This window comes from Thalassophryne amazonica, chromosome 13 (genome assembly GCF_902500255.1).
Source record: "Thalassophryne amazonica chromosome 13, fThaAma1.1, whole genome shotgun sequence".
Taxonomy (NCBI): domain Eukaryota; kingdom Metazoa; phylum Chordata; class Actinopteri; order Batrachoidiformes; family Batrachoididae; genus Thalassophryne; species Thalassophryne amazonica.
This window is the reverse complement of record NC_047115.1, coordinates 14,201,364-14,227,159: the sequence shown is the minus strand read 5'-3', so window position 1 is coordinate 14,227,159 and position 25,796 is coordinate 14,201,364. Positions and strand designations below refer to the sequence as shown.

Sequence of the window (25,796 nt, the reverse complement as noted above, 5' to 3'; positions counted from 1 at the left end):
ACGTCGTGATGAAGCCTCACAGGACATGTTCTGGCATGTCCAGGCTCATCCACAATTTCTCGGATAGTCACACGACTGAAAAACCACCGAAAGCCATCTCAAAGTCGTCCTGTGAGACCAACACGGAGGTGGTTTTGTGCCGCGCCATGAACGGCACGGTGGCGCATCCCTCTGCTTCTCTTTCCATGAAAAAAACTCCTGTAACAGTGGAATGTGCCGAAAAAGTACTGATGTCCACGTCTCCTGCCATTTTTGTGTAAGTCAGATGACGTCTCGGATCAACAAAGCCTTCACGTTGGAAATGATCTGGTTGATTCAGCCTGTTGATTGGCGCTCGGAGCGCGGCGCGCTCTCAGCAGCTGTGGGCGGTCTTTAAACTGGCTGGAGCACTTCTTAATCTGTGTAATCCCCATAAAATCGTCCCTGAAAGCCATCTGAATTTTCCGAATGGTGTCCACCTGGCGGTCTCTCACAGTTTCTGGAAAAAATTGATGCAGCAAAGCTCCAAATTGTTCAGACATTTATTCGCAATAAAAATCAGACGAGAGGGGTGGACCACTGCTCACACAAAGCCTGCTCACAGGCGAATGACGCAACCGACAGGCGTGAAAAAACTCACGCATGCGCACGAAGGTTCAAGCTTGGCTGATGCAATCACACGTGATTCAAATCCATATGGTTTTTGAAAAAAATAAAAAGGTTGCATACTTTTCTAACAGACCTCGTATTCTTTTATTATCCATTTTATTGTTTGAGATGAATTTAATTATTTTATTTTGTTGGTTTGTTTCCTGGTAAAGCTCCATTTAAATAGTTATTTTTGGTATATAAGCTGCATTTATACTGCTGTATAACTCCTAATGTAATATAAGACGCAGGACCTTCCAAACTAGTAAAAAAAAAAAAAAAGTGACATACTCTAGAAAATATAGTACTTGGAACTGTACTGTTTGGTGTGTGTCAGGATGTGGCTATTGAATAAGTGTCCATGACCTGATATCAGGGAGTTAGGGTTAAGTCATTGAGTAAAAACCCTCTGATTTTTTTTTTGTGTTTCTCTTCATTTATTTATTTTGTCCATAAAGAACCCAAGGACATTTGGATACACTTTAAGTTCTTGTGCATGTAGCTTGGAATATACTCCTTTTCCAACTCAGCCATCAGTCATTCGTAATGTTCACAGTTTCGACATGTAGGCATCCATGATCGAACCCCCACTTTATTTCTTTGTTGTTGCGGTTTACTCTGACAATGCATAAAAAATGGTGCAAACCAAAAAGCGACTGATCTAGCCATTTAGCCTGCTGTTTCCTGCCTTGTAAGCCACAGTTTGTAGGATTTAGTGACATCTAGTGGTGAGGTTAGAGAATGCATTATGCAGTCACTTGTCGCAACCTTTTTCTTTCATTTTTTCATTTCTTTGGCAACAGTGATTCATACTCCATTGACTTCTTTTGTGTTAAGCAATATCTATGATTCTTCAAAAGAAGACCTGAAAGTTCAGCTACGGTTTAACAGAAGGTACATCTGAGATCATGAAGCTTTATAACTGGGGATACAAAATGAAAAACATGCACTACACACAATTTCTACAATCACAGCTACAAAGGCCTATCAGTTCTTCTGGGTTGTCTGGGTGTCTTGGTGGTTTTCCTCACTATTCTCCTTCTTGCACAGTCACTCAGTTTTTGAGAAGTATCTACTCCACACAGATTTACCATAGAGTGCCATACTGTATATTTCTTTATAATTGTTCATAATTGTAAATAAAGTCCCAGACATATTCAGTGACTTGGAAATGTTCATGTATCCATCCCCTGACTTCTCTGAAGAAAGCTGGCAATACGACTGATTTATTTACAGGTTTTATACCAAAGCATTCCATTACTTATGCAACTCATCTTGGCTTTTATATATTTTATTAATTTATATCAAGTTGTAGAGATTTGCTTTGAGTTTGAGTTTATGGAACATAATTTTAGAAATTTTATATTGATAAGCCTGATTTACTTTTAGTATTTGTAATGGCAGAAACAAATTAAAATGTGTGAAATGTCAAGGGGCCCAATACTTTTGGAGGGTACCATTTAGGCAGTTATCAGCATTTCTCCCGGAGTCTATTCTATACTGTAAGTTACCCTGTTTCTTTAGACGTGCTTACACACACAAAGTGAAATATACTTTGTTGCTTGGTTAACCTCACACACCTCCTCCACGGATGGGGGCCACCATGGCAAATCTGCTGTTGTGATATTTGAAATGCTGCTTCATACAGGCAGCGTAAGCAATCCCAGATATAGTGGTCGGCAATATTGGCTTGGTGAGTGTTTGTGTCTGTGTGTGTCTGATGTTATTGGCCATTTTACGACTCTGCGATGGTCAGAGATGGTAAAATGGTCTGAAAAGTGATGAGCAGGCACTTCATAGGCCAGGGATGAACTTGTGCCGTAATCCTGTCAACCCCCTCTCTCTCTCTCCCTCCCCCTCCCTTCCTTTTCTGTTCTTTTTCTTCCTCATTGTCTCCACTTTTTTCCTCACTAATTTTGGTCAGCCGACTGGCCATCCATCTGTCTTCATTATTCATATTTTTTTCTTTTACTTTTTACGTTTCTTGACCACCCCTTCTTTCCAAAACTCCCCAGGTCTCTTCCTCTCTATCTCTCCAGTGGAAGTGCATCGCCAGGGCTTTTGCCTGCTGGTAATTTATTTTCCCATTAGCCCCCTGTGTGAAGTGCATGCATTGGTGGTGGTGGTGGTGGTGGTGGTGGTGGTGTGTGTGTGTGTGTGTGTGTGTGTGTGTGTGTGTGTGTGTGTGTGTGTGTGTGTGTGTGTGTGTGTGTGTGTGTGTGTGTGTGTGTGTGTGTGTGTGTGTGTGTGTGTGTGTGTGTGTGTGTGTGTGTGTGTGTGTGTGTGTGTGTGCGCGTGCGCGTGTGGTGGGGTTCCGAAGGCCACCCAGAAGAAACAACCCGGGAGTCAAAGAGAGGAGGGTGTCCTGGACACACCAATAGGATGTAAGGGAGTGGGAGAGGGATGGAAAAAAGAGAGGATAAGATAAGATAGCGCCTTGGTTTCCATGTTTCTTTTTTTATTTGTAAATTTTATTGAAACTTAAAGCAAAAAAACACAAAAATCTGAATTGAAACCCTAAAACAGGAATTATGGAATGTTCATCCTAGGCTCTATTTTTGGATGTTTTAGGGTTCAGCTAGTCAGTGGGAGAAAAACAATATTCAAATCAATTTCAATTTATTTCATTTATCCAGCACCACATCACAACAAAGTTCCCTCAAGGTGCTTCACACAAGTAAGGTCTAACCTTACCAATCCGCAGAGCAAGCACACAGGGGACAGCGGTAAGGAAAAACTCCCTCTGATTTGAGGAAGAAACCTTAAGTAGACCATATTCATAGGGGTGACCCTCTGCTTGGGCCATGCAACCGACACAATTAACAATATGAATATACTGGGAATTTTGGGAGTTCATGCCGATACACAGGACGGGAGGCCTGCAGAAGAAGACCTCACTCCCATCTCTGGATGGAGCTCCACCTCAAACAGAGACAAAAAAACAATCAATCGGCAGAAAGACAACAAATACAGTATAATTTGTCAGCATTAAGCAACAAGAAAAACAAGAAATACTAAGGTGATCCCTGGTCACTAGCCCTAAGCTGCACTAAAAGACCCAGGCTTCGGATAAAGTTGAGGCTGAAGCTCGCTCTGTTTCCTAATAAAATTAATTTAAAAGGGTAAAAAGGATAGTAACATACCATGCCAGTATTCTAGCCATACGAAAGGGAAAATAAGTGCGTCTTAAGTCTGGACTTGAAAGTCTCTACAGAATCTGACTTATTGATGCAAGGAGATAATTCCACAGAATAGGGGCACGATAAGAGAAAGCTCTGTGGCCCCCAGACGTTTTATTCACCCTAGGGCACAAAGTAGTCCTGCGCCCTGAGAATGCAGAGTATGTAGGGTTTAAGTAGGTTAGCTAAGTAGGGAGGTGTCAGTCCGTGAACAATTTTATAGCTAGTAGCAGAACCTTAAAATCGTGAAAACCTCGCTTGAATGACAGTTATCACAAGAAGACAGAACCCAATAGTCGCATTCCATCACTCGGTGAAAATACTGTCATTTCACGTTGTGCTTTGTCGCCATTCTGAAAATATTGCTTAACTTTTGCGTGATCAAAAAAGACTGTCACAAAAACCATCTGCAACATTTTACTTTAAAACAAACCCAACTGTATTCTTGTTGTGATGAATTTCTCTTTTCTTGTTACCTTCACTCCGTCAGATTTTGTCAGCTATATTTTTATTTTGCACATTCCGGCAATGGGGTGATGGTCAGCAAAATATGTTACCACTTGGGGAGGTTTAATTTGAACCTGATCTACATTTTGGTGATAATGAAGAGAAATTGTATGGTAGTGTATCTCAAAGGAAGAGTGTGTGTCCTCATGACAATACACATCAAAGCCATTTCCACAGTTCATTCCATTAATAAGAGCTTTGTTATTGAAATTCACTTAACCATACTGATGGTATTGCATGCCTTTTATGTCCATTGTTGCCTTTAAATTGCACACATATACACTGCTTGGGGTGGGGGGGATAAATCCTCACATATAATGGTGACAGATGAATAAATTGTCTTAATCTGTCCATGTGTCTATAACATCTATTTTGTGGTATTCATAGGTGGTTTGTTAAAATACCCGCCATATCATTTATCAGGGGAGGCCAAATTGATACAGAGGAATCACTCCATTGTGTGTATGAATGCAAAAAAAGATGTGAGCACATTGGATGTCTCTATTTCCAACAACTGTGACCTTGAGGCAAAAGAAATATCGCGGAGCCCTCCCCCATCCAAAATCTGCAAACAGATTTTTGGGGGTGGAGCGATAATCGGTGTTCCCTTAGGGTTGTTCTGCGGGGTAAATTTTATTTTTTTTGTCCTGTATACAGCTTCAAAACCACAATTTTTCTTTTCTTTCTGTTCACATTTTTAGAATACTATTTCATAACAAAAAGACATCAAGAGGAGCATATTTCATTGAAAAACAGATTTTCAGATGTGCTGTTTTTACTTTGCATCAACACTAAATTGTATGAGCACCTTCAGTTTGTCCTGTTTCCTGTGGTTCTGGATTGTTTTGTAACTTGTACACAGTTTGGGATGGGCTGGTACAAGCTTAGCAGAACTAGTGTAACTAAGCTAATTTAATTCTCATGCTCATTCTCAGTATGGAAAAGGTTTCTTCACAATGTCAAGCCTTGAGTACGATTTCACTTGGAATGTGTGGCAGTTACACATAGTGAAGATGAGTTGCACCACAGCCAAATATTTATATGTACTGTTAAATTTTTAATCAGAAAACATGTGTCCTACCTTGAATCTATCAATCTTTTACTCCAGCAGCTTTTCAGTTTTTAGTTATTTATTTATCTCTTGACAGGAATTGTTCCCTTGGTGCGGCAGGGATGATTGTTTTGAAGGGTCATTAATGACCCCCAGAAAAAGATGTTTATTTTTACGAAGTGGCTACAGGTGCATACATCTGTATCTTCTGTGGGACTGCTAAAGGTACAGACCGAGGTTCACTGAGTGGATGTACGTGACACCGGTGGGAAATACAGACGTGGAACAAGCGGTGAAGCCCTTAACAGACACAGAATATTTTACATCCACTAATGCTTCAGCTGAACTGTGCTGTTTCTTTTTTCTCCCTTGTTTCAGAAGCCATAACTGGCAACTGTCTTCTAGTGTTAGCGGAGGTTAGCCTGTAAGCTTGCCGTCGTGCTGATAATCATTCGAGTACATTTGTTTAATGAAGCTGGTGTAATTTAAGAAATTCATCAAATGTAAATGAAGAAATTCATCAAAATATCAACATAAATTGCGAAGGTGTTTTGCTTCTTTCATCATCCATCCACCTCAAGTGCTGTTTTCTAAGCGAGGCAGAAATAATTGTACGTGACACCGGACCTTTAGCCGCATATGGTACGTGTACGGACATATTTGCGCATTCTGATTGGTCGGTAAGACACCCTCCATTTCTTTAGAAAGGTCTCTGTAGATACGGGTCCGTACCCGTAGCCACTGCCTTATTTTTATCACAGGCTTTAATTTTATTATATGAAGTCAATAATTAATTATAACATTTTAGAATATCTGTCATAATTAAAGATGAGCAGTATACATAAATCATTCATTTATTCATTCATGTTCTATAGTTCCTTATTCCGATTAAAGGTCACTAGGGGCTTGAACCACAGTATAGGTATAATAAACACGCACACAAAAAGTTCTTTTGGCTTCTCCCTTTTTTCAGTTGGGCTCATCACTGCAAATCTAACATGGATCTGCATTAGGCATGGGCCAGTATGAGATTTGGACGGTACGATAACCGTGGGCAAAAATACCACGGTTTCATGGTATTATGTATAGCTTTAAAATGTGCTTTAACAACATTATGGCTATTTGCATATGAAGCTCGCGTGATTCAGGCACACTAATTGACGCAATGTCTACCACTACGAGCACTATACCACTGATAACTTTAGAGAAAATACCAAAATGATAGTCTCTCTTTTAGACATGTAGCATCTGCCCCGTGGGAAACATGACTTACCTGCTTGGGGAAAAACGTGGCTGGAAAAAGGTCCGGAACTCCGGATGCTCAATACTTGGCCCAGCTTCACCAACAAAGTGCTTGGAATAGATATATTTGTCCTTCTTGACATGTTTGTGGGAGAAGTTTGGTTGACCACAAGTGCAACTCGAGTCCACCACTCAGTGGTTTCAAAGATAGGATAAAGTTTACTCCTTCCATGTAAACCTTTCCGGGTATCTTGAATCGCTCCAAGTCCAACACAGGCCAGCATATCTGCCAGCATGTTTTGCATTTTGGGCGACCTCCTTCCTTCAGTTCGTTGGAGTCTGCCTTTTTATGGTAGCCAAAGTAATCCCATACAGCCGACTTGGTCCTTTTAGACAGAGGGAAAAGTTCAGTGCAGGCTTCGCCTCCTTCAGCCATGATCCAGAGCTAGCTAACGTTAGCTGCCTGTTTTGTAAACAGAGACAGGGGTGCACACCAGGGGGAAGGGTGGCAGCGGCTGCTTCTGCCCTGCCTGTTAAGAATTTTCATAACCCGCTCATACTGTAGGGATAGTATAATGGAAAATTTTTGTGGTTTTGATACCGTGGCTTTTTCATACTGTGGTATACCGTGAAACCGGTTATCGGCCCATGTCTAATCTGCATGTCGATTTGGCATAAGTTAAACACCGGAAGGGCCTTAGTCAGGGAGGTGACCAAGAACCTGATGGTCACTCTGTCAGAGCTCCAGCATTCCTCTGTGGAGAGAGGCAAACCTTCCAGAAGGACAACCTAGAGATGGCTGTCCTTCTGGAAGGTCAGTCCACCAATCAGGCCTATATGGTAGAGTGGCCAGACTGAAGCCACTCCTGAGTAAAAGGCACATGTCAGCCGACCTGGAATTTACCAAAAGGCACCTGAAGGACTCTCAGCCCATGAGAAACAAAATTCTCTGGTCTGATAAGACAAAGATTGAACTCTTAGGTGTGAATGCCAGGTGTCATGTTTGGAGGAAACCAGGCACCATCCCTACAGTGAAGCATGGTGGTGTCATCATGCTGTGAGATGTTTTTCAGCAGCAGGAACTGGGACACTAGTCAGGACTGAGGGAAACATGAATGCAGCAATGTACAGAGACATCCTGGATGAAAACCTGCTCCAGAGCGCCCTTGACCTCAGACTGGGGCAACGGTTCATCTTTCAGCAGTACAATGACCCAAAGCACACAGCCAAGATATCAAAGGAGCAGCTTCAGGACAACTCTGTGAATGTCCTTGAGTGGCCCAGCCAGAGCCCAGACCTGAATGTGATTGAACATCTCTGGAAAGATCTGAAAATGGCTGTGCAACGACGCTCCCCATCCAACCTGATGGCGCTTGAGAGGTGCTGCAAAGAGGAATGGACAAAACTGCCCAAAGATAGGTGCACCAACCTTGTGGCATCACATTCAAGAAGACTTGACACTGTAATTGCTGCCAAAGTTACATCAACAAAATACTGAGCAAAGGATGCGAATACCTATGTACATGTGATTTATTTATTTTTTTTTTTTTAATAAATGTGCAAAAATAAAAAAAAAGCTTTTTTTTCATGTTGTCATTATGGGGTGTTGTGAATAGAAGTTTGAGGAGAAACAATTTATTTACTCCATTGTGGAATAAGGCTGTAACAAGAAAATGTGGAAAAAGTGAAGCGCTGTGAATACTGTTCTGAATGTGTTTAAAGGAAGAAAGTGCCATTTTGAAGTGGAAATTCTTATTAAAAGTGGTAGTACACAGATCAATACACTGATCATGTTAGTTAAAACTGGAAAGCAATTGGCTGGTGAGTGTTAAAAAGCCATTAGCTGATTTTGTGTGTGTGTGTGTGGGTCAGATCAAGTGAAATCAGGTTGTTTGTGCACTCAGCCTAATTAATCCATCTCTCGGTGACAAAAGGATCCATACCCCTCCTTCCTCCAGTCGTCCCGTTGGCATTTGGTGCAGAGGGATTCAGCAGGACCCCCGGCACCCCTCCTGCCCTGACCCTTGCCCCCCCCATCAGACGAGCATCTGTGGATTGATCCAGGGCCAGCTGGTACCAGGATAGAGGGGCAGGATTGGTACTTGAACATAGAGCACAGACGCACTGTTGTCAAATAAGGCTTTTTGCAGTCACTGAGGAGAAAATCAGACCAACTAGTTTAACCACAGCCTGAATCTGATTGTGAGGGTGGATGTCAGTGGCTTTGAATGTCTAACTCAAAGTATCCCTCAGTCGTCCATAAAGCAGCCTGTCATCATGACGTGGCCCTTATCAAAGATCAGTAGGATCTGGATCAGAACTCTATAATTTTTTAAGGTTCGTTAATAATTACATTATGTTGTCTTTGTGAGGCAATTATGTATCTGAGCATTGGTAAAATTTTGTGAAAGATGAAGTGAAACTTTGACTCAGTCGTAATGCAGCAGCTCAATTTTTATGTTATTTCATTTATTTCTTTATTTTTAACTTTTGAGGATGGTTGTTCAACACTCCAGGTTTGTTACTTCTGTTACAAAGTTATGTGATCGCCAGCATCTTTTTGTTGATTTGATTGTTAAAGTGATTGCAAAAATTCTAATAAACTGTGTGGAGTGGTGGGCATGGGCCAAGCATGGACTCTTGCATGAATTATCATCTGGATCCCGATCAAGGACTGGTTTCTGACTTTGATGTTTAATGTTGGTCTTTGATCCTGATTACAGGATGCTCTGGAGTTTTGTAATGCCTTCTTTCCTCCTGTCTTTCTTGTAAATACAACTTGCCACATGTGACCTGATGTGTGAGGGGTGCAAGCCTCTTTCAAGAAAGCTGCAGCCATATTTACATACCACTAGGGGTCAGCATGCAGCCATAACCCCGTCTTTTCTCTCTCTCTCTCTCTCTCTCTCTCTCTCTCTCTCTCCCTCCTTCTCTGTGACATCCCCTCCAACGTAAGTATTTAGTCATTCTGTGGGCTCAGAAAGCGAGAACATATTGATAGTTCTGTTCTCTGTGTAATAAATTAAACTTCTGCATTGTCCTTCGCTTTCATTTTACACATTATCACAACCTTAGTCACTCTAATCCCAGCTGTTCCCTGCCACCACCTCCATAGCTACACACGTGCATTGATTGACAAGCAGCATCCAGGGAAATGGAGCAGATTTCTATTGTTTGCTGCCTCTACTCAAATGTGTTGAAATGGTTATTCCATTCTTTTGCAAGGGTATTTGCATATCCTTAAGTATTTCCTGTTTCTCAAGTGCCCTCTGCCCCATCCCCCTTTACTCCCCATCCTCCTTTTTGTTAAATCCCTTCTTCTTAAGTGTTTGGTGCATTCGGAAAATTCATTCAGAAAGTATATCTACATGCGCTATTAGCTTGGTATAATAGCCAGGCTGTAATCTGCAAAGAGATAAGAGGCGAAGAGGGAGTGTTTTTTTTTTCCCTCCTCTTTTTCTCCTTCTTTGGACAATCTGTCACTGGTGGTGTGTCATTGTTCATTAGGTATGCTACCATAAAATGTTGAGTGGCTTTGCCTATTAGTTCATTTATTCATTTTCAGCCGCTTGTCCGGGTCGTGGTGGCAGCACATGAAGCAGGTCATTGCACACTTCCCTATCCTTGGCCAAGTCCTGCAAGTCTTCCTGTGGGATCCCAAGGATCCCTAGGGAAATGTAATCTCTCAAGGGTATCCTTGGTCTTCCCCGGGGCCTTCAACTGTATGATTAGAAGTTGTTAGAACAAAACAAAGGAATGGGTATAATAATGAAGATGATGCTGATGAGATTTACATAACATTTGTATAGTATCTTTCAAGGAACCAAAGGTTACTTTACACACAGTAAAAAGTTAGAGGCTAAAGGTCTTGATAGAGGTGAAGGGAAAGCATAGAGTTCGGGGAAACTGTTCAAACAGCAACAGTTTTACCGAACCATATTCAAAGTTACTGTCCAAGTGGATCTGACCAGGGAGGCCCAAATTATTTTCTTTGAAGTGCAACAAATTAATCTGGATGTAGGACCACGGGCCAAAAACAAATGGTGAAGTTGTGTGAATAACATAGTGCATCCAGGAAGTAATCACCGCACTTCACTTTTCCCACATTTTGTTACAGTTACAGCCTTATTTAAAAATGGATGTAATTCACTTTTCAAAATTTTACGCACAATACCCCATAATGACAATGTGAAAATAATTGCTTTGAGATTTTTGCAAATCTATTAAACATAAAAAAAACAAAAAAAAAACTAAGAAATCACATGTACATAAGTATTCACAGCCTTTGCCATGAAGCTCAAAATTGAGCTCAGGTGCATCCTGTTTCCACTGATCATCATTGAGATGTTTCTACAGCTTAATTGGAGTCCACCTGGGGTAAATTTAGTTGGTTGGACATGATTTAGAAAGACACACACCTGTCTATATACATATAACATCCCACAGTTGACAGTGCATGTCAGAGCACAGACCAAGCATGACATCAAACGAATTGTCTGTAGACCTCTGAGACAGGATTGTCTCGATGCACAAATCTGGGGAAGGGTACAGAAACATTTCTGCTGCTTTGAAGGTCCCAGTGAGTGGCCTCCGTTATCCATAAATGGAAGACATTCAAATCCACCAGGACTCTTCTTAGAGCTGGTTGCCCATCTAACTGAGTGATCAGGGGAGAAGGGCTTCAGTCAGGGAGGTGACCAAGAACCCGATGGTCACTCTCTGAGCTCCAGCATTACTCTGTGGAGAAAGGAGAACCTTCCAGAAGGACAACCATCTCTGCAGCAATCCACCAATCAGGCCTGTATGGTAGAGTGTCCAGACGGAAGCCACTCCTTAGTAAAAGGCAGATGGCAGCCCACCTGGAGTTTGCAAAAAGGCACCTGAAGGACTCTGACCATGAGAAACAAAATGAGACAAAGATTGAACACGTTAGCGTGAATGTCAGGCATCATGTTTGGAGGAAACCAGATACCATCCCTGCAGTGAAGTATGGTGGTAGCAGCATCATGCTGTGGGGATGTTTTTTAGTGGCAGGAACTGGGAGACTAGACCTTTTTGCAATAAGGCTTTTTTGAATCGCTTGAAAAACCACTTCATGTGAGCATAGAGAGGTTTTTTTTTCCAAAATACGTGTGCCCATTAAGCATATTTTCATTTTGCTACTGTAGTTGGGATGAAAATGGAAACCCGCCTAGTGAAGCAGGTCCAGTAACATACGTACATACAGAAAAGAAAGGGGACCATGGCAAGAGTGAACGTGTGTGTGTGCGCGTGCATGTGTGCGATCGATCATACAATCCAATTGTCAATGACTTGTATGCATCTTGGTCTTTGGGATTGAAGGGAAGTGGGAAGAAGACTGAGAGCAGGTGGTGTTTATTCTTTACATCTTTACCAAATATCTTGGCTGCATTAGCATTCTACAGCAAAGTGTGCTACATAGTTTAATTAGAGGACAGAGAGGAACCAGCGTACCACGTGTGAACCCTTATATATTCACAGAACCTCCAACGTTCCACACTGATACACGACTGATAGCGCTACCTTGTATATATGTGTATTTATACATACGCTGTGGTCCTTGATGATAAGGCTGGAATGGAGTTTTTCCCCACAGACCAGAAAACTGTGAGAGGTGTGTGTGTGTGTGTGAGTGAGTGAGAGTGAGAGAAGACATCAGGAAACGGGCAGTGCAAAGAACCAGTATCACTTTATCTGCAGTACACAACAGTGTGTGTGTGTGCGCAAGCACGTATATGTGCTCTCAGACTGGTGTTGTGTGAAAGAGAACTAGCAGCTCCGCTTTGTTTGGCATTGTGCACATAAGAGGATGAATCCCCAGGCCTCGATTCACAGCTGAGACAAAGTATTTTACTGTTGTATAATGACACGAGTGCACGTGTGGGTTCAGATATGTTTTTCGAACTCGTGCTGAAATTGGGGGGAAGTGAGACATTATTGAGACAGATTAGAGCTTTATAAAGCCAGTAAATATAAGATTTATAAGGTTTACAATGTTCGAAGCAGTGTAAAATGTTTTAAACAAGTTTATTATTGGTTTAGAACAATACAAATGGTCCAACACCAGCCATATCTAATTTGTTTTAAATAAATAATGAACAGACACCCCCCCCCACCACCACCACCACCACCACCACCACCCGCATACAATGATGTTCATCAGTTGATTAATCAAGGAATCCAAATCAGTGCAGTACGTCACAAAGGTAACATCTTTTAAAACAAAATTATTAAATTAGAGAAGAGGGTCCTGATTTGCTAGGGTAATCAACACATATATGTTGTATGTTGCACCAGTGTGCTATTCACTGACAACATGATGCTTCCACTGCTGTTAGTCTAGCACAAAATCTATCACTTTTAGCTTGGGCCAACAAAAAGTTGCAGTGGCCCTGACTACGTAGTTCTCCTATCTTCCAGCCAATGACGAGTCTTTTCAGTTGTCCTCTTGATTCTTTTTCTGTCATTTAGTTGGACACAGCCCTGTCACTGATTCTATAAGTCTTATCACTTCATGTGGAGTGTATTCCAAAATTCCATTTTAACTGCTATCCCCTCGCCTAGAGCACATTTTAGAAATGTAGTACGGCTGAAATGAGTTTCAGAATTGACCTTCTGTTGATGACAGCATGGAGGGTTCACAGAGGCAGGCTGGAGAAGTTTTCACCTCTGTCAAAATGCATCACTATGGACAGAGTAGAAATATAATAACAAAAACGATAATTATTTATAAAAAGCATTCAATTCAAACACACAGTTTTTTCCAAAGTTCAGTACGATAAAAAGGACAAAAGCCAGAGGATGCAAACTCCTCCTCAGACAAAAGCCAGAGGATGCAAACTCCTCCTCAACAAGTGCCAAGCCAGACAAGCAGAATGAGGGCAGCAGAAGAACCAAACCAGAATATGGATTGCAGAAGTGATGGATGGACCATCGAGGAAGTGTTGACTTTCTTGTGGATGGAGGAGGTCCAGCAAGGACTTGAGTCCTCAAGGAGTATTGAAAAAAGTGTTACAGACACCATTGCTGTAGAAATGTTATATAAACATACATAGCTGTGTGAGATCAGTAGATTATCACTGCAGTGGCAGTGGAGACACAACAGCTGAGAAGTCCATTCCAGGGCCTTTCTTGTAAATGTTCAAGATGTGGAAGTAGGTTGAGTTCCAGAGGTGGAGACAGACCAAGAGATGTACGGAGGAGCTGAAATGTTAGTGAACTGGAAGCCAGTACAGTTGTATTTACTCCTCCCTCAAATCAGTGTTTTCTTGTCTACTACTGATGTATGATCCTCCAACTTTTACATATATTCCTTTGAATTTGTTTTCTGTTTCTCCCTCTCTAGGAGTCTTCATCAGGTCGAAGAAAGGCATTGGCAACCAGCAGTATAAATATGAAACAGTATGCGAGCCCTATGCCGACACAGACGGATGTGAAACTTAAGTTTAAGCCCCTCTCAAAAAAGGTGGTGTCGGCCACTCTACAGTTCTCCCTCTCGTGCATCTTCCTCCGTGAGGGAAAGGCCACGTGAGTCTTACTCTTTCATGCCTCATCTTCCCGAACACTTACTGAGTTTCCTGATGCTGTTTACTGATTTAATTCTTGTTAAATCAAAGGTGGGTTTTCCAGTTGCAGAAATTCTGTGAAAAGCGTCAATGATCTCAATGAGAAATACTGCAGAACTGCGCCCTTTAGTCCACAGGCCATATTCACTCTGGTATTAACCAGTATAGATTCATTTGAGCAGTGAGTGGACTGGAGCAGCAATCAGTATGTCTATCTGAATATGGACCAAGTTGCCTTGTTTAATACTCAGTAATGGTAATGTCCTTCACATTTTATCAAGTTTTTTTTGCTGCAGTGCCACCTTGCAGAGCTATGATATAATTCAGGGATGATGCTATATATTATGGCCCAATTTGATGCAATCTGATACTGTTTTTTGTTTAATGTAGACATTTTCCATGATTATTGCTTAGCTTAAAATACGTATTTCATAAAAAAACCTACGGACCTACTTTGTTTGATGTAGAAATTACAATTGACAAATTAGGATAAGCAAAGCATGGCATTGCTTGCCTTCAAATATGCATTTCCTGATAGATAAGGGACTTTCTTTGGGTTTGTACTACTGTGCTGCAGCATACTGGCGCTGCCTCTGTTTGCCTTTTGTTGACTGCTGGGGGCAGCCCAGCATACAGTAGCAGAAAGGGCAGTGTAGAAGAAGCCCGCTCTTCAACCTGTTAACATAGCATAAATGGCACCGTGTATGCTTCCCGTTCTGAATCAGTATTGCAGTATTAACACACTGCTCATCCAACGTATATTATAAAGCTACTTCTGCTTTATGCCACCTACCCCTACATATACACAACCCCAATTCCAATGAATTTGGGACGTTGTATAAAATGTAAATAAAAACAATACGATTTGCAAATCTTCTTCAACCTATATTCAATTGAATACACCACAAAGACAGGATATTTAATTTTCAGACTGATAAACTTTGTTTTTGTACAAACATTTTGAAATGGATGCCTGCAACACGTTTCAAAAAAGTTGGGACAGTGCTATGTTTAACACTGTGTTACATTACCTTTCCTTCTAACAACACTCAATAAGTCTTTGGAACTGAGGACACTAATTGTTGAAGCTTTGTAGGTGGAATTCTTTCCCATTCTTTCTTGATGTACGACTTCAGTTGTTCAACAGTCCGGGGTCTCCGTTATCATATTTTGCGCTTCATAATGCGCCTCACATTTTCAGTGGGCGACAGGTCTGGACTGCAGGCAGGCCAGTCTAGTACCGCACTCTTTTACTATGAAGCCACGCTGTTGTAACATGTGCAGAATGTGGCTTGGCATTGTCTTGCTGAAATAAGCAGAGACGTCCCTGAAAAAGGCGTTGCTTGGGTGGCAGCATGTGTTGCTCCAAAACCTGGATGTACCTCTCAGCATTGATGGTGCCATCACAGATGTGTAAGTTGTTCATGCCATGGGTGCTAACACACCCCATACCATCACAGATACTGGCTTTTGAACTTTGCGCTGGTAACAATCTGGATGATCTTCTTCCTCTTTTGTCCGGAGGACACGACATCCATGATTTCCAAAAACAATTTGAAATGTGGACTCATCAGACCACAGCACACTTTTCCACTTTGCGTCTGTCCATTTCAAATGAGCTCAGGCCCAGAGAAGGCGGTGGCATTTCTGGATGTTGTTGATGTATGGCTTTCACTTTGCATGGTAAAGTTTTAACTTGCACTTGTAGATGTAGTGACGAACTGTGTTAACTGACAATGGTTTTCTGAAGTGTTCCTGAGCCCACGTTGTAAGATCCTTTACACAATGATGTCGGTTTTTAATGCAGTGCCGCCTGAGGGATCGAAGGTCATGGGCATTCAATGTTGATTTTCGGCCTTGCCACTTACGTGTAGAAAGTTCTTCAGATTCTCTGAATCTTCTGATTATATTATGGACTGTAGATGATGGAATCCCTAAGTTCCTTGCAATTGAACATTGACAAACATTGTTCTTAAACTGTTGGACTATTTTTTTCACGCAGTTGTTCACAAAGTGGTGATCCTTGTCCCATCTTTGTGTGTGAATGGCTGAGCCTTTTGGAGATGCTCCTTTTATACCCAATCATGACACTCACAATTAGTGTCCTCAGTTCCTGAATGCTTATTAAGTGTTGTTAGAAGGAAAGGTGATGTAACGCAATGGTAAACATACCACTGTCCCAGCTTTTTTGAAACTTGTTGCAGGCATCCATTTCAAAATGAGCAAATATTTGAACATAAACAATAAAGTTTATCAGTTTGAACATTAAATATCTTGTCTTTGTGGCGTATTCAATTGAATATAGGTTGAAGAGGATTTGCAAATCATTGTATTCTGTTTTTATTTACATTTCACACAACGTCCCAACTTCATTGGAATTGGGTGTGTGTGTGTGTGTGTGAAAATGAATATGAATATATATTCATTTTCTGCCATTTATCAATAGACCAATCAACTCAGGCCACACTTGCCTATCTTTGGCCAAGTCCTCTAAGTCTTCCTGGGAAATCCCAAAGCATTCTCAAGAAATATAATCCCTCCAACATTTCCTGGGTCTTCCACAGGGCCTCCTCCCTGTTGGACATGTCTGGAACACCTCCTTAGGGAGACAACTGTGGGCATAATAAAAATATTTACCTTTTCTTTCTGCCTGAGGAAGGTCTTTTGCCCAAAAGCTTACAGATTAGATTAAAAACATTTGCACAAATTTTTGTGAGGATTTTTTTTTCTGTTAACTTCATTTGACCTAAATCTGCAGCACCTCAACAAAGCTTACACGCAGATAAGTACTGTTTTTGCATTTTTCTGTATCATAGTACATGAATATATACACACATACGTATAAATGCAAAAAAAATGCACACGTGTTCATGACACATTGTCAGATTTTGTGATTGCATCACCTTTTTCCGGTGTTACACATCGTTAATATTGGCAGTTCTTTATTCACCCTTAGCATTTGAGCGTCTCACCTTTAATCTGACGACCGTCATCCTCATGCACTCATTCACATTGTTTGCCGTTCGTTATTCATTTTAATTTGATAGCAGTTGCTTCTTTTTAAGACCAGTGCGCGCGCACACACACACACACATATAGACAGATTGAGAACAGAGCAGCTACGCCTTTGTTGTGTTGCAAACAGCGGGTCGATGGCTCACAACCCTTGTTAACCCTTCGGGGAATGGTGTCGACCACACACAAACTCCATCACAGCATTTCAAATGGGTAACGGCAAACGCAAAGAACAGAACTGAGACAAATGCGTTTATTGCCGTTTCATGCTGAGGCGATATGGTGACAGGCCCACATCAAATATCAGATGACAAAATGTTTGGATCTGTGAAAAAAGTGGGGATGGATATAAAAATAACAAAAGTACTGAGGGGGAGGCAGACTGGTGAAGCGAGTAAAAACTTAAAGTGGGAGAGAAGTTGACGTGTTTGTGCGAGTGCAGACATGAAAATGATCTGAAATAGAGGAGTGATAAAAAGAGACAAAAGAACTGAAGAGTATTGATAATTCCTGTTGGTTGAATTTTCCATCTCCCAGCAGCTGATGCCAATATGCATTTTCATTCATTCGTTCTGTGACTTTTCCTTCTCTTTTCACATCTCTTCTGTTAATGCACTGAGATTATACACTTAGTTTGAATATTGTTCATATAGTAACTGTTTATGGTTTATGTCTCGTCAGAATTGTTGCTTTTTTGCTGGTGTATATGGTGTGTGGTAGAAAACTGATGAACTTATTTTTTTTGTCTGAGCTGTGTGTGTCTTTGAATGGGTTAGTGATGAGGACATGCAGAGTCTGGCCAGTCTGATGAGCATGAAGCAGGCGGACATCGGGAACTTGGATGACTTCGAGGAGGAGAATGAAGAGGATGAGGAGAACAGAGTTAACCAAGAGGAGAAAGCCGCCAAGATCACAGGTAAAAGCTGGCATGTGGAAATGTCGATTATCTACATCTTAATCAGATCATAAGTCAAGACAGCAGAATGCCGTCGGCTTTCTGGTTACATGGTCTGTCAATGAATCAGAGTCACCGGCTTTACTTTTTATTGGAACCAATTTTGAGACTTTAAAATTAGTGGTTGAGTGATACAGGTTTTCAATTGCAGATTCCATTTTTTAGAGAACAGGACAGCCGATGGCTGATGCATAATTTTAGATATTTATTTATTTGCATGTGAGGCAATGCGACATTTTAATACTACCAAATGAGACATAAAAATAACTGTGCTTAAATAAACATGAATGTAACTCTCCTGCTGTCTACAGTGTCCTGTTCCCATTGTTTTAAGGCACCCGTCTGCATTTAACTTGGCACAAGTGGGAGCCCACCCCCCGCGTCATTCGACAGGAGACACTCTGGCAACTTGTCAAATGTGACTGCAGATATATACAATTGGATTCATGGGCACAGACATTGGCCAAGGAGGGATATCTCAAATACAGTTGGCCAACCGATTAATCAGTCTGACGCTAATTAAAACAAAGTTGTTACTTTTCAAATGAACTGCAGTAACAACACACTAAACAGATAAATTTTGAGAATATCCCTTTTTGTATTAATACTGTAGTCAATACATTTTTATTTTCAAGTGCTGTTTTGAGTGATATTTTCTTATGTAATACCACTTTGTACTTGATAGTTGGCATTTATACAACATTTGTTATATTTCTGAACAAATTCACTTGGCCACTGAAATTTCCATTCCCCTCTGAAGAGTCACCCAAACAAAGATCGAGGGCATCAACTTTGCTTCTTTCTTGATTTCTGTGCTGTTATGCTTCTGTGTGTGTGTGCGCAGTGGAATACAAGAGAAGCAGTGAGAATTTTATTTCATAAGCTTTATTTATTTGCGGTGTTATGTTTTGGCTTTATTTTTTCCTTGCATCCCTTTTATGCCTTGTTCCTTGCTTTCTCCTTCCTGTGTTGGTGCACTGATGGTGGTTTGCGTCGTTCCATACATACATGTTAGGGATACATTTTATGGTCTAATATATGGGCCTCACTGCTTCCTGTTTTGCTTAATCCAACTTTTCAAAGCACCATCTCTCCCCGTTAAGCTTCATGCTTTCTTTATTTTCTTTTCCCTGCTTTTGTTGGATTTTTATGTATATGCATTGAGTGCCTACAGCAAAGCTTCATTGCGTGCGCCTTTGAATCAAAGGCTTGGCTGCGCTGCCAAGACTCTACTACTGTCATATTCCTCCTTTAGATGCTATGCAACCAACAAGCCAGCTATTTACCCCAGCAACAGCAGTCCTGGCACGAGCTAACCAAAGCGTGTCCTGCATCATGTGTGCTTTTTACCATAACGTATATTTTGTACTGTAAAAGGGAATATTTTCACTTGAAAATTGTGTCCCGTGCACCAAGGTGAATGTGTGTGTTTTGGCTGTGTATAAATTAGTGAAGATTATGCTCAGTGCTACATACCCAGATATTTAGACTGCAGCTATGAACTAGTCAATCTGAGGTGAAAATAAAGGTATGTTCTTTGGACAGTTTACCGTTTAATGTAGTCACACTAGGGCTGGACGGTATTGCCTCAGAATTATAAAAGCTTCTAAATTGAGAAAACAGTGTTACCAGAACAGCTACAACTCAACTCTTAACAGTATTGCAACAACATATTTCACATAGTACAGATTTTTGAGAATACATATTGTGATAAACTGCAATAATTAAAGAACACCAAACCTTTTCTCAAGTAATACACTGTATTATCTGGAGTATAAGTCACACCAGAGTATACAGTAAGTCACACCTGTAAAAAAATGAAATAAAAGCATCTTGAAGAGAAAAACAAAAAAACGTATATAGTCACACCAGAATATAAATCGCACTGGAGTATGTCACATTTTTTGAATGTAATATCAGCTCTTTAATTAAGGATTTTTGTGCATTACTGTAATCTACTTTTGTTATTGACATTTACTGGTGTTTGTTTTGTTTTTGTGCTGATTCTTGGTAAAGCAATATATAAATAGTTATTATTATTTTTAGTAGTAGTAGTAGTAGTGGTAGTAGTAGTAGTAGTGAATGCTTGAGTTTTCAGAATATAAGCCGCAAAGGAGTACAAGGTGCAGGGCCTCCCCAACTAGTAAAAATTAATAATTAAATTAGCATTATTCTTTGGAAAATATAGTAATATTAATGCATCCCCCAAAAGGAGCAGAGACATTAGGAAGAAAATGTGTTCGACAGTCAAGATGGAGCCACAAATACCGATGTTGCCGACCGAATGCTCACCCCTAAATAGCGGCCGCCCTGCCTTCACTGTGCGTGCATCATTCCAGAGCGTCAAAGGCAATTCACCGATTAGCGCCTTATAATCACTGAACTCAAGAACAAAATTCATACTTTATGCCTGGGTTACATGGCAAGATAATTAAACAGATTTCTAACCCAATTTCCCCTTCCGACAATTTTAAGGAAACTCAGACTATCGTAATGGGTCTAAAGATAATCTTATCAGATATTACTGCTGTGTGTGGTGTGTTAAGGGCGCTCTAGTCTGCTCGGAAGGATGTTGGACTGTTCAGACCTTAAATCATGAACATTCAACACGTTGGATTGTCTTGGCCCGATATCACAGCATATGGGGTGTACCCCGAGCACAAACGAGCACGCAGCCTGTTGAAAGTGATGTGTAGCCAATCAGAAAGCGAGGTGACTGAAGCACAGAGGGAATCCAAAATTGTTTACTCTGAACTCCTCTTTGATCTTGAGAGGTTCTGTGAGATTTCCTGTCTAATCTGGGAATGTTTGTGAGTGAAATCTGTTCGTGTGTGGTGTGTTGTCTTTACCAAAACTGTTATATCTATGATTTTTTTATCGCCATGTGTGGGGTCTCTCAGGCATTGAAAGCCTACTGACAGTTTTAAAATCTTGCCATGTGAACCGTCTGCCCGTTTCTTTAGACTGTTTATTTTTTATTTCAGAATTTTCAAATAGCAAGCTTGCTATATGCGAAGTCATTACTCTAAAATCGAAAAAAAAGAAAAAAAAAAAACCTTTACAGTTAATTAGGTCACAGGTCAAGCGTTTTTCATTATAATGCTGGTTTTTATTTTGTTTTGTTTCTTATTCTACTTTTGATCATTTTATAAAAGTCCTTTTGTGCGAGCCTGGCCTGTCACCTACAGTAGCTCCTCCAGCTATACCAGGTTACACGCATGTCTGCAGTCTTGATAGAAACCTGTAGGTAGATCAGTGTGTTGAAAAGAAGACTGATTTTGTGTGAATGTGTGGATGTTCTCAGTGGGGTGGGTTACTTTACCTTTTTTCACTGCTATTCTTCCTTCCTCCCTTCCTGTATGGCCCTGTCCTTCACAGAGATAGTAAACCAGTTGAATGCCCTCAGCTGCTTACATGGGGATGATGATGATGATGGTATCACTAAGCGCGCACGCAAAGCAACCGTTAAGCCTGCCGCTACCTCCCAAGGTCTTTTTTTTGTCTTTCTTTCACTTTTCATCTAGTCTTTTCCTGGCCGTACTACCGTATATAATCTTTTAAACCTTATTTCATCTCTCCACTGCCATTCATCACCATAGTTTAAGGCACACTTTTTTTTTTCTTTGCTCTTTTTCCTACACAATTCTTTGTCTCATGATCTGTTTTTACAAAGTGTCCTTTCTGTCTGTCCCCCCCCCCCCCAAAAAAAACCCCATTGGTATTGTGGAATTGTGTTGTGGTCATGTGGTCTTTCAGTTTATCCTTGGTCCATGTGGTGAGGTGGTGTTCAAGGTGATGTTCCCAACACAGTGATTGATGTTTATCTCTGTAGTTCCTTTTGTTTCTTCTTTTTCTCGCAATTGGCAGTGAACCAAACCAGGAGATTGTGTCTTGTCTGTGTAAACCGCATTTAGCATGATGCAACACTAAGGGGTAAAACTGAAAAACTGCAATATTTTGTGGTGTGGTACATGAACTGAACTGAGAGTTGTGTACTTAAAGGTCTGCAGCAATAACTATGAATTATATTGGTGAAGTTTATTTAGTGTTTATTTTAATATAATTGTGCAGAAAGCCGTGTGAGAACTTGAGGCATAATAATCATTGTTTAAACTGCAGATGTTCAAGCCCAACAGTTAAACATTTAAAGTGATATTACTCCACCGTTTTATTCTGTGTGAGTTCCTTCACTGTGGACCTGACGGGAATGTATTGAGATTTGATTTGTCCTGTGACCTTAAAACTGAACTGTGAGGGAGGTGTACCATTAAGCTGGCTACTCACTGCACGATATCAATGTAACGCAGAAATGTATTTCAGAAGAAATGCAGAACAACAACACGTTACAGTGTGGGTGCCTGTATCCACACAGCAAAGGAGGAGCAGGAGCTGACCTCCCATCTATGGTTGATGCAGAGCTATGTTGAGAGTGAAACAAAATATGTAATGAGGATGTGTGTAATTGAGCACTAAAAATTCTGTGTGTGCAAAAAATAATAATTTTCCTCATTTGATTAGATCATGCGCACGCAAGCATCCCACTGTCAAAGAACCTTGAGATACAAAATAACACCTTCTGTGATGGGTATTATTGGATGTTTATGTGGATAATAACAAACATGGAAATACATTTATTGAGCACAGATTTAGAAAAAATATCTGTTTGCAAACCAGCACCTTGACTCTTCCAATGACCAAATGTGCTGCTAAAATTATTTAAGTATTTGTGCTGGATGCATGAGTTAATCAGTCTGTGGGAATGAATTATGTGGAGTGTACACAGTAAGATTTTGGGTGGACTACTCCCCCCCTCCCCCAATTTTATTGTCTGCAAGGCCACTCAAACTTTTTGTGGTCACCTTCATTTGCACACTGTGGAAATCAAGTTCTTTAGGTGTGCAACTTCTTTTTTAAAACTTTACTTTTTGTTATCAGAATATTTGTCAGCTAATTTAATAGTTGATCAGTAATCATTAATAGTTAATTGTAGTAACTGTAGTTGTGATTGTCGGCTCAACACCTAGGGATGGGATTCAACAACCAGTCTCTGTTGATAACCAATTTAAATTTTGTTGGTCAGTCGGGAATCATATTCCTGTTTTTTTTTTTTTTTTATGCATTTTATTTCTGAAAACGTCCAGTTTTGCAACCTCGCACAAAGAACAAATGAGAAAGCAGATCAAACCAGAACAAGACAACAAGGATCTCCACCCCAAATAAAAACCCCACCAGTTCACAGTAAAGATGATAATACGCAGTTCAGTCCATACAGTGAATTAAATATCCACAAGTACATTAATGGTCAGAGATTCAAAGACCGCATGAGATCAAGGAAGCCCCAAGACAATGCTGGAGGGCCTGAAGAGCCTATCTGTAGTTAGGCCCCGAGTAGGAATATACTCGTACAGTGGGGTGAAAACATTTTTGACCCCTTGAGCTTTTACATGCTAGAAATTTTTTAGGACATCAAAAAAAAAAAATTCTGACTTTGTATATTAAAATGTCTAATATTATGCCCTTTAAACTCACAATGAAAGTAATCTCTACATCATGAATTAAAAGAAATAAAAGTCTAAAAGCCAAATTGATGACGTGAATAAGTGTCCCCTTTACTATAGCACATGTAAACCATCACTTTTACATCCAGTTTTCTTCGGACAAGTCGGGGTGGATACATGAACATTCCCAAGTCCCTCAATGTGTGTTGGACTTTATTTACAACAATTATGAAGAAATATAATCAGTATGCTACTCTATGACAAATCTGTGTGGAGTAGACAGTTCTTAAAAACTGAATGACTGTATAAGAAGGAGATTAGAGAAGAAAGCCACCAAAACACCCAAACAACCCTGAAGAAGTTATAGACTTCTGTGGCTGTGATTGAAGAAATTGTGCATAGTGCAAGTTTTGGATTTTGCATCACCACTCATGCCTTCATAGGGGAGCTGCACAGAATTTTCTTTCAACTAAACAGATCAAATCTATGGTTGAATCTCAGATGTGCCTCCTGGCAAATTGTAGTTGAACTTTCAAGTGGTCTTTTCTGTATGTATGTGTGTGTGTGGGTGTGTGTGTATATATATATATATATATATATATATATATATATATATATATATATATATATATATATATATATATATATACACATATATACACACACACACACACAGTGGTGGGCACAGATGACCAAAAAATTAACTTCGCTAACAGATAATCAGATAACTGAAAAGTTATCTTTGATAAAGATAAAACGATAAACCACCAAAAAATGTATCGGAAGTTACAGATAACTGATAACAGATAAATTCCAATATTGTCTCTGGTACATTTGCAACTATTAATAAATTGTATTTGAGTTTTAATGCCACAATAGCTTCTAGTAATATTAAAAGTGACAACAGACCCAAACAATGAGGCCACACTTTTGTCTTTGAACATCCTGCCCCTGCTGGAAGTACTTGTTTACTGCACAGCTTCCAGCACAGAGGCACCCTGAGAGCAGCCACAAAGCCAGCTCTCTATCAGTCACAACACTCCGGTCAGGCGGAGGTCTTGGAAAATAAAGTCATGCTGACTTATGGTTTTGATTTATAAATAACATTAATACCAATAGAATAACTCCATTAATGTCAATTCTGTCATTTGTACAAAGTTAAAATATAACATATATCTTTTAATGTTGAATAATGCACTAATTCTGAGGTTTTGTAACAAACAGACAGATCGCAAAGGATTCTGGGTAAAAGTGCCTCTGCTAAACACTGATTGGTTCAGTCATTCATTATGTAAACCAACACGTTAATGTGACGTGTGTTGGTGTTTACAGATAAATGTGCTTTTGTAAAATATTCCATTTTTATTTGTAAAAACAGGCATTTTTATGGAGTCATCGCAAAATGTTTTGCATGTGGAGAGAATTTATTAGTGCCATGCTCACGTTTGAAGATGTTGTAAAACGTGCACTTTGTCTTGACACATAAATGTTGGCTTTACACTGTGCGAGTTTTGACCCTTTTTCAGATGATTTTTCATTCGTGCGAAAATTTTTTGGACCGAGTTACAGGTTACTGATCGCCGATCGTATGGTCGAATGAAATTCAAACTTGTTTGATATTATTCTGTATCCTGCTGCTGAGGGACTACAAGCATCCAACCGCTCGCACTGTGCCTGTGCAAACACCGCAGAGCTGTCTTGTAATGTTTTTTTGTTGTTGTTGTTGTTTTGTTTTTAAACTTAATTTGTAAAAAAAACAAACAAAAAAAGCCATTTGCAAAGCCAAAAAGTTGATTTGACAACCATCTGATATAACCGGGGTCCAAATAAATAGAACACTGCCATCTATTGGTGCCCAGACGCTTAGTACTTAGGGTGAATACTGCCATGAACACTACTGGCCAGTAGATGGCAGTAGTGGCCTGAAAAACTTGCCAAAACAAAATCCCAGATAATCCGTGTCTGCTACATTTAAGATGCGTGGAATTTAACAAACGCAAATACAACAACGTCTATAAACCCAGAGAATATATTCACGAGAGTTTTAGGCACTAGAGTTTAATGCTGTTGTTCGTGGAGCCTGAACAGAGTGTCTGAAATGAATTTGTCCTGTCGTGAACGTACTGACATTACCCT

At 40.3% G+C, this 25,796-nt stretch overlaps 1 protein-coding gene across 1 annotated transcript in view; it reads left to right on the top strand.

Annotated features, from left to right (window-relative positions):
• Positions 1-25,796, top strand: part of ehbp1 (EH domain binding protein 1) — a 331,101-nt gene that overhangs the window by 127,059 nt on the left and 178,246 nt on the right. The window contains 3 exon segments of the mRNA XM_034184954.1: positions 13,973-14,154; positions 17,984-18,123; positions 21,541-21,651. Of these exon segments, the coding sequence (XP_034040845.1) occupies positions 13,973-14,154; positions 17,984-18,123; positions 21,541-21,651 (433 nt within the window).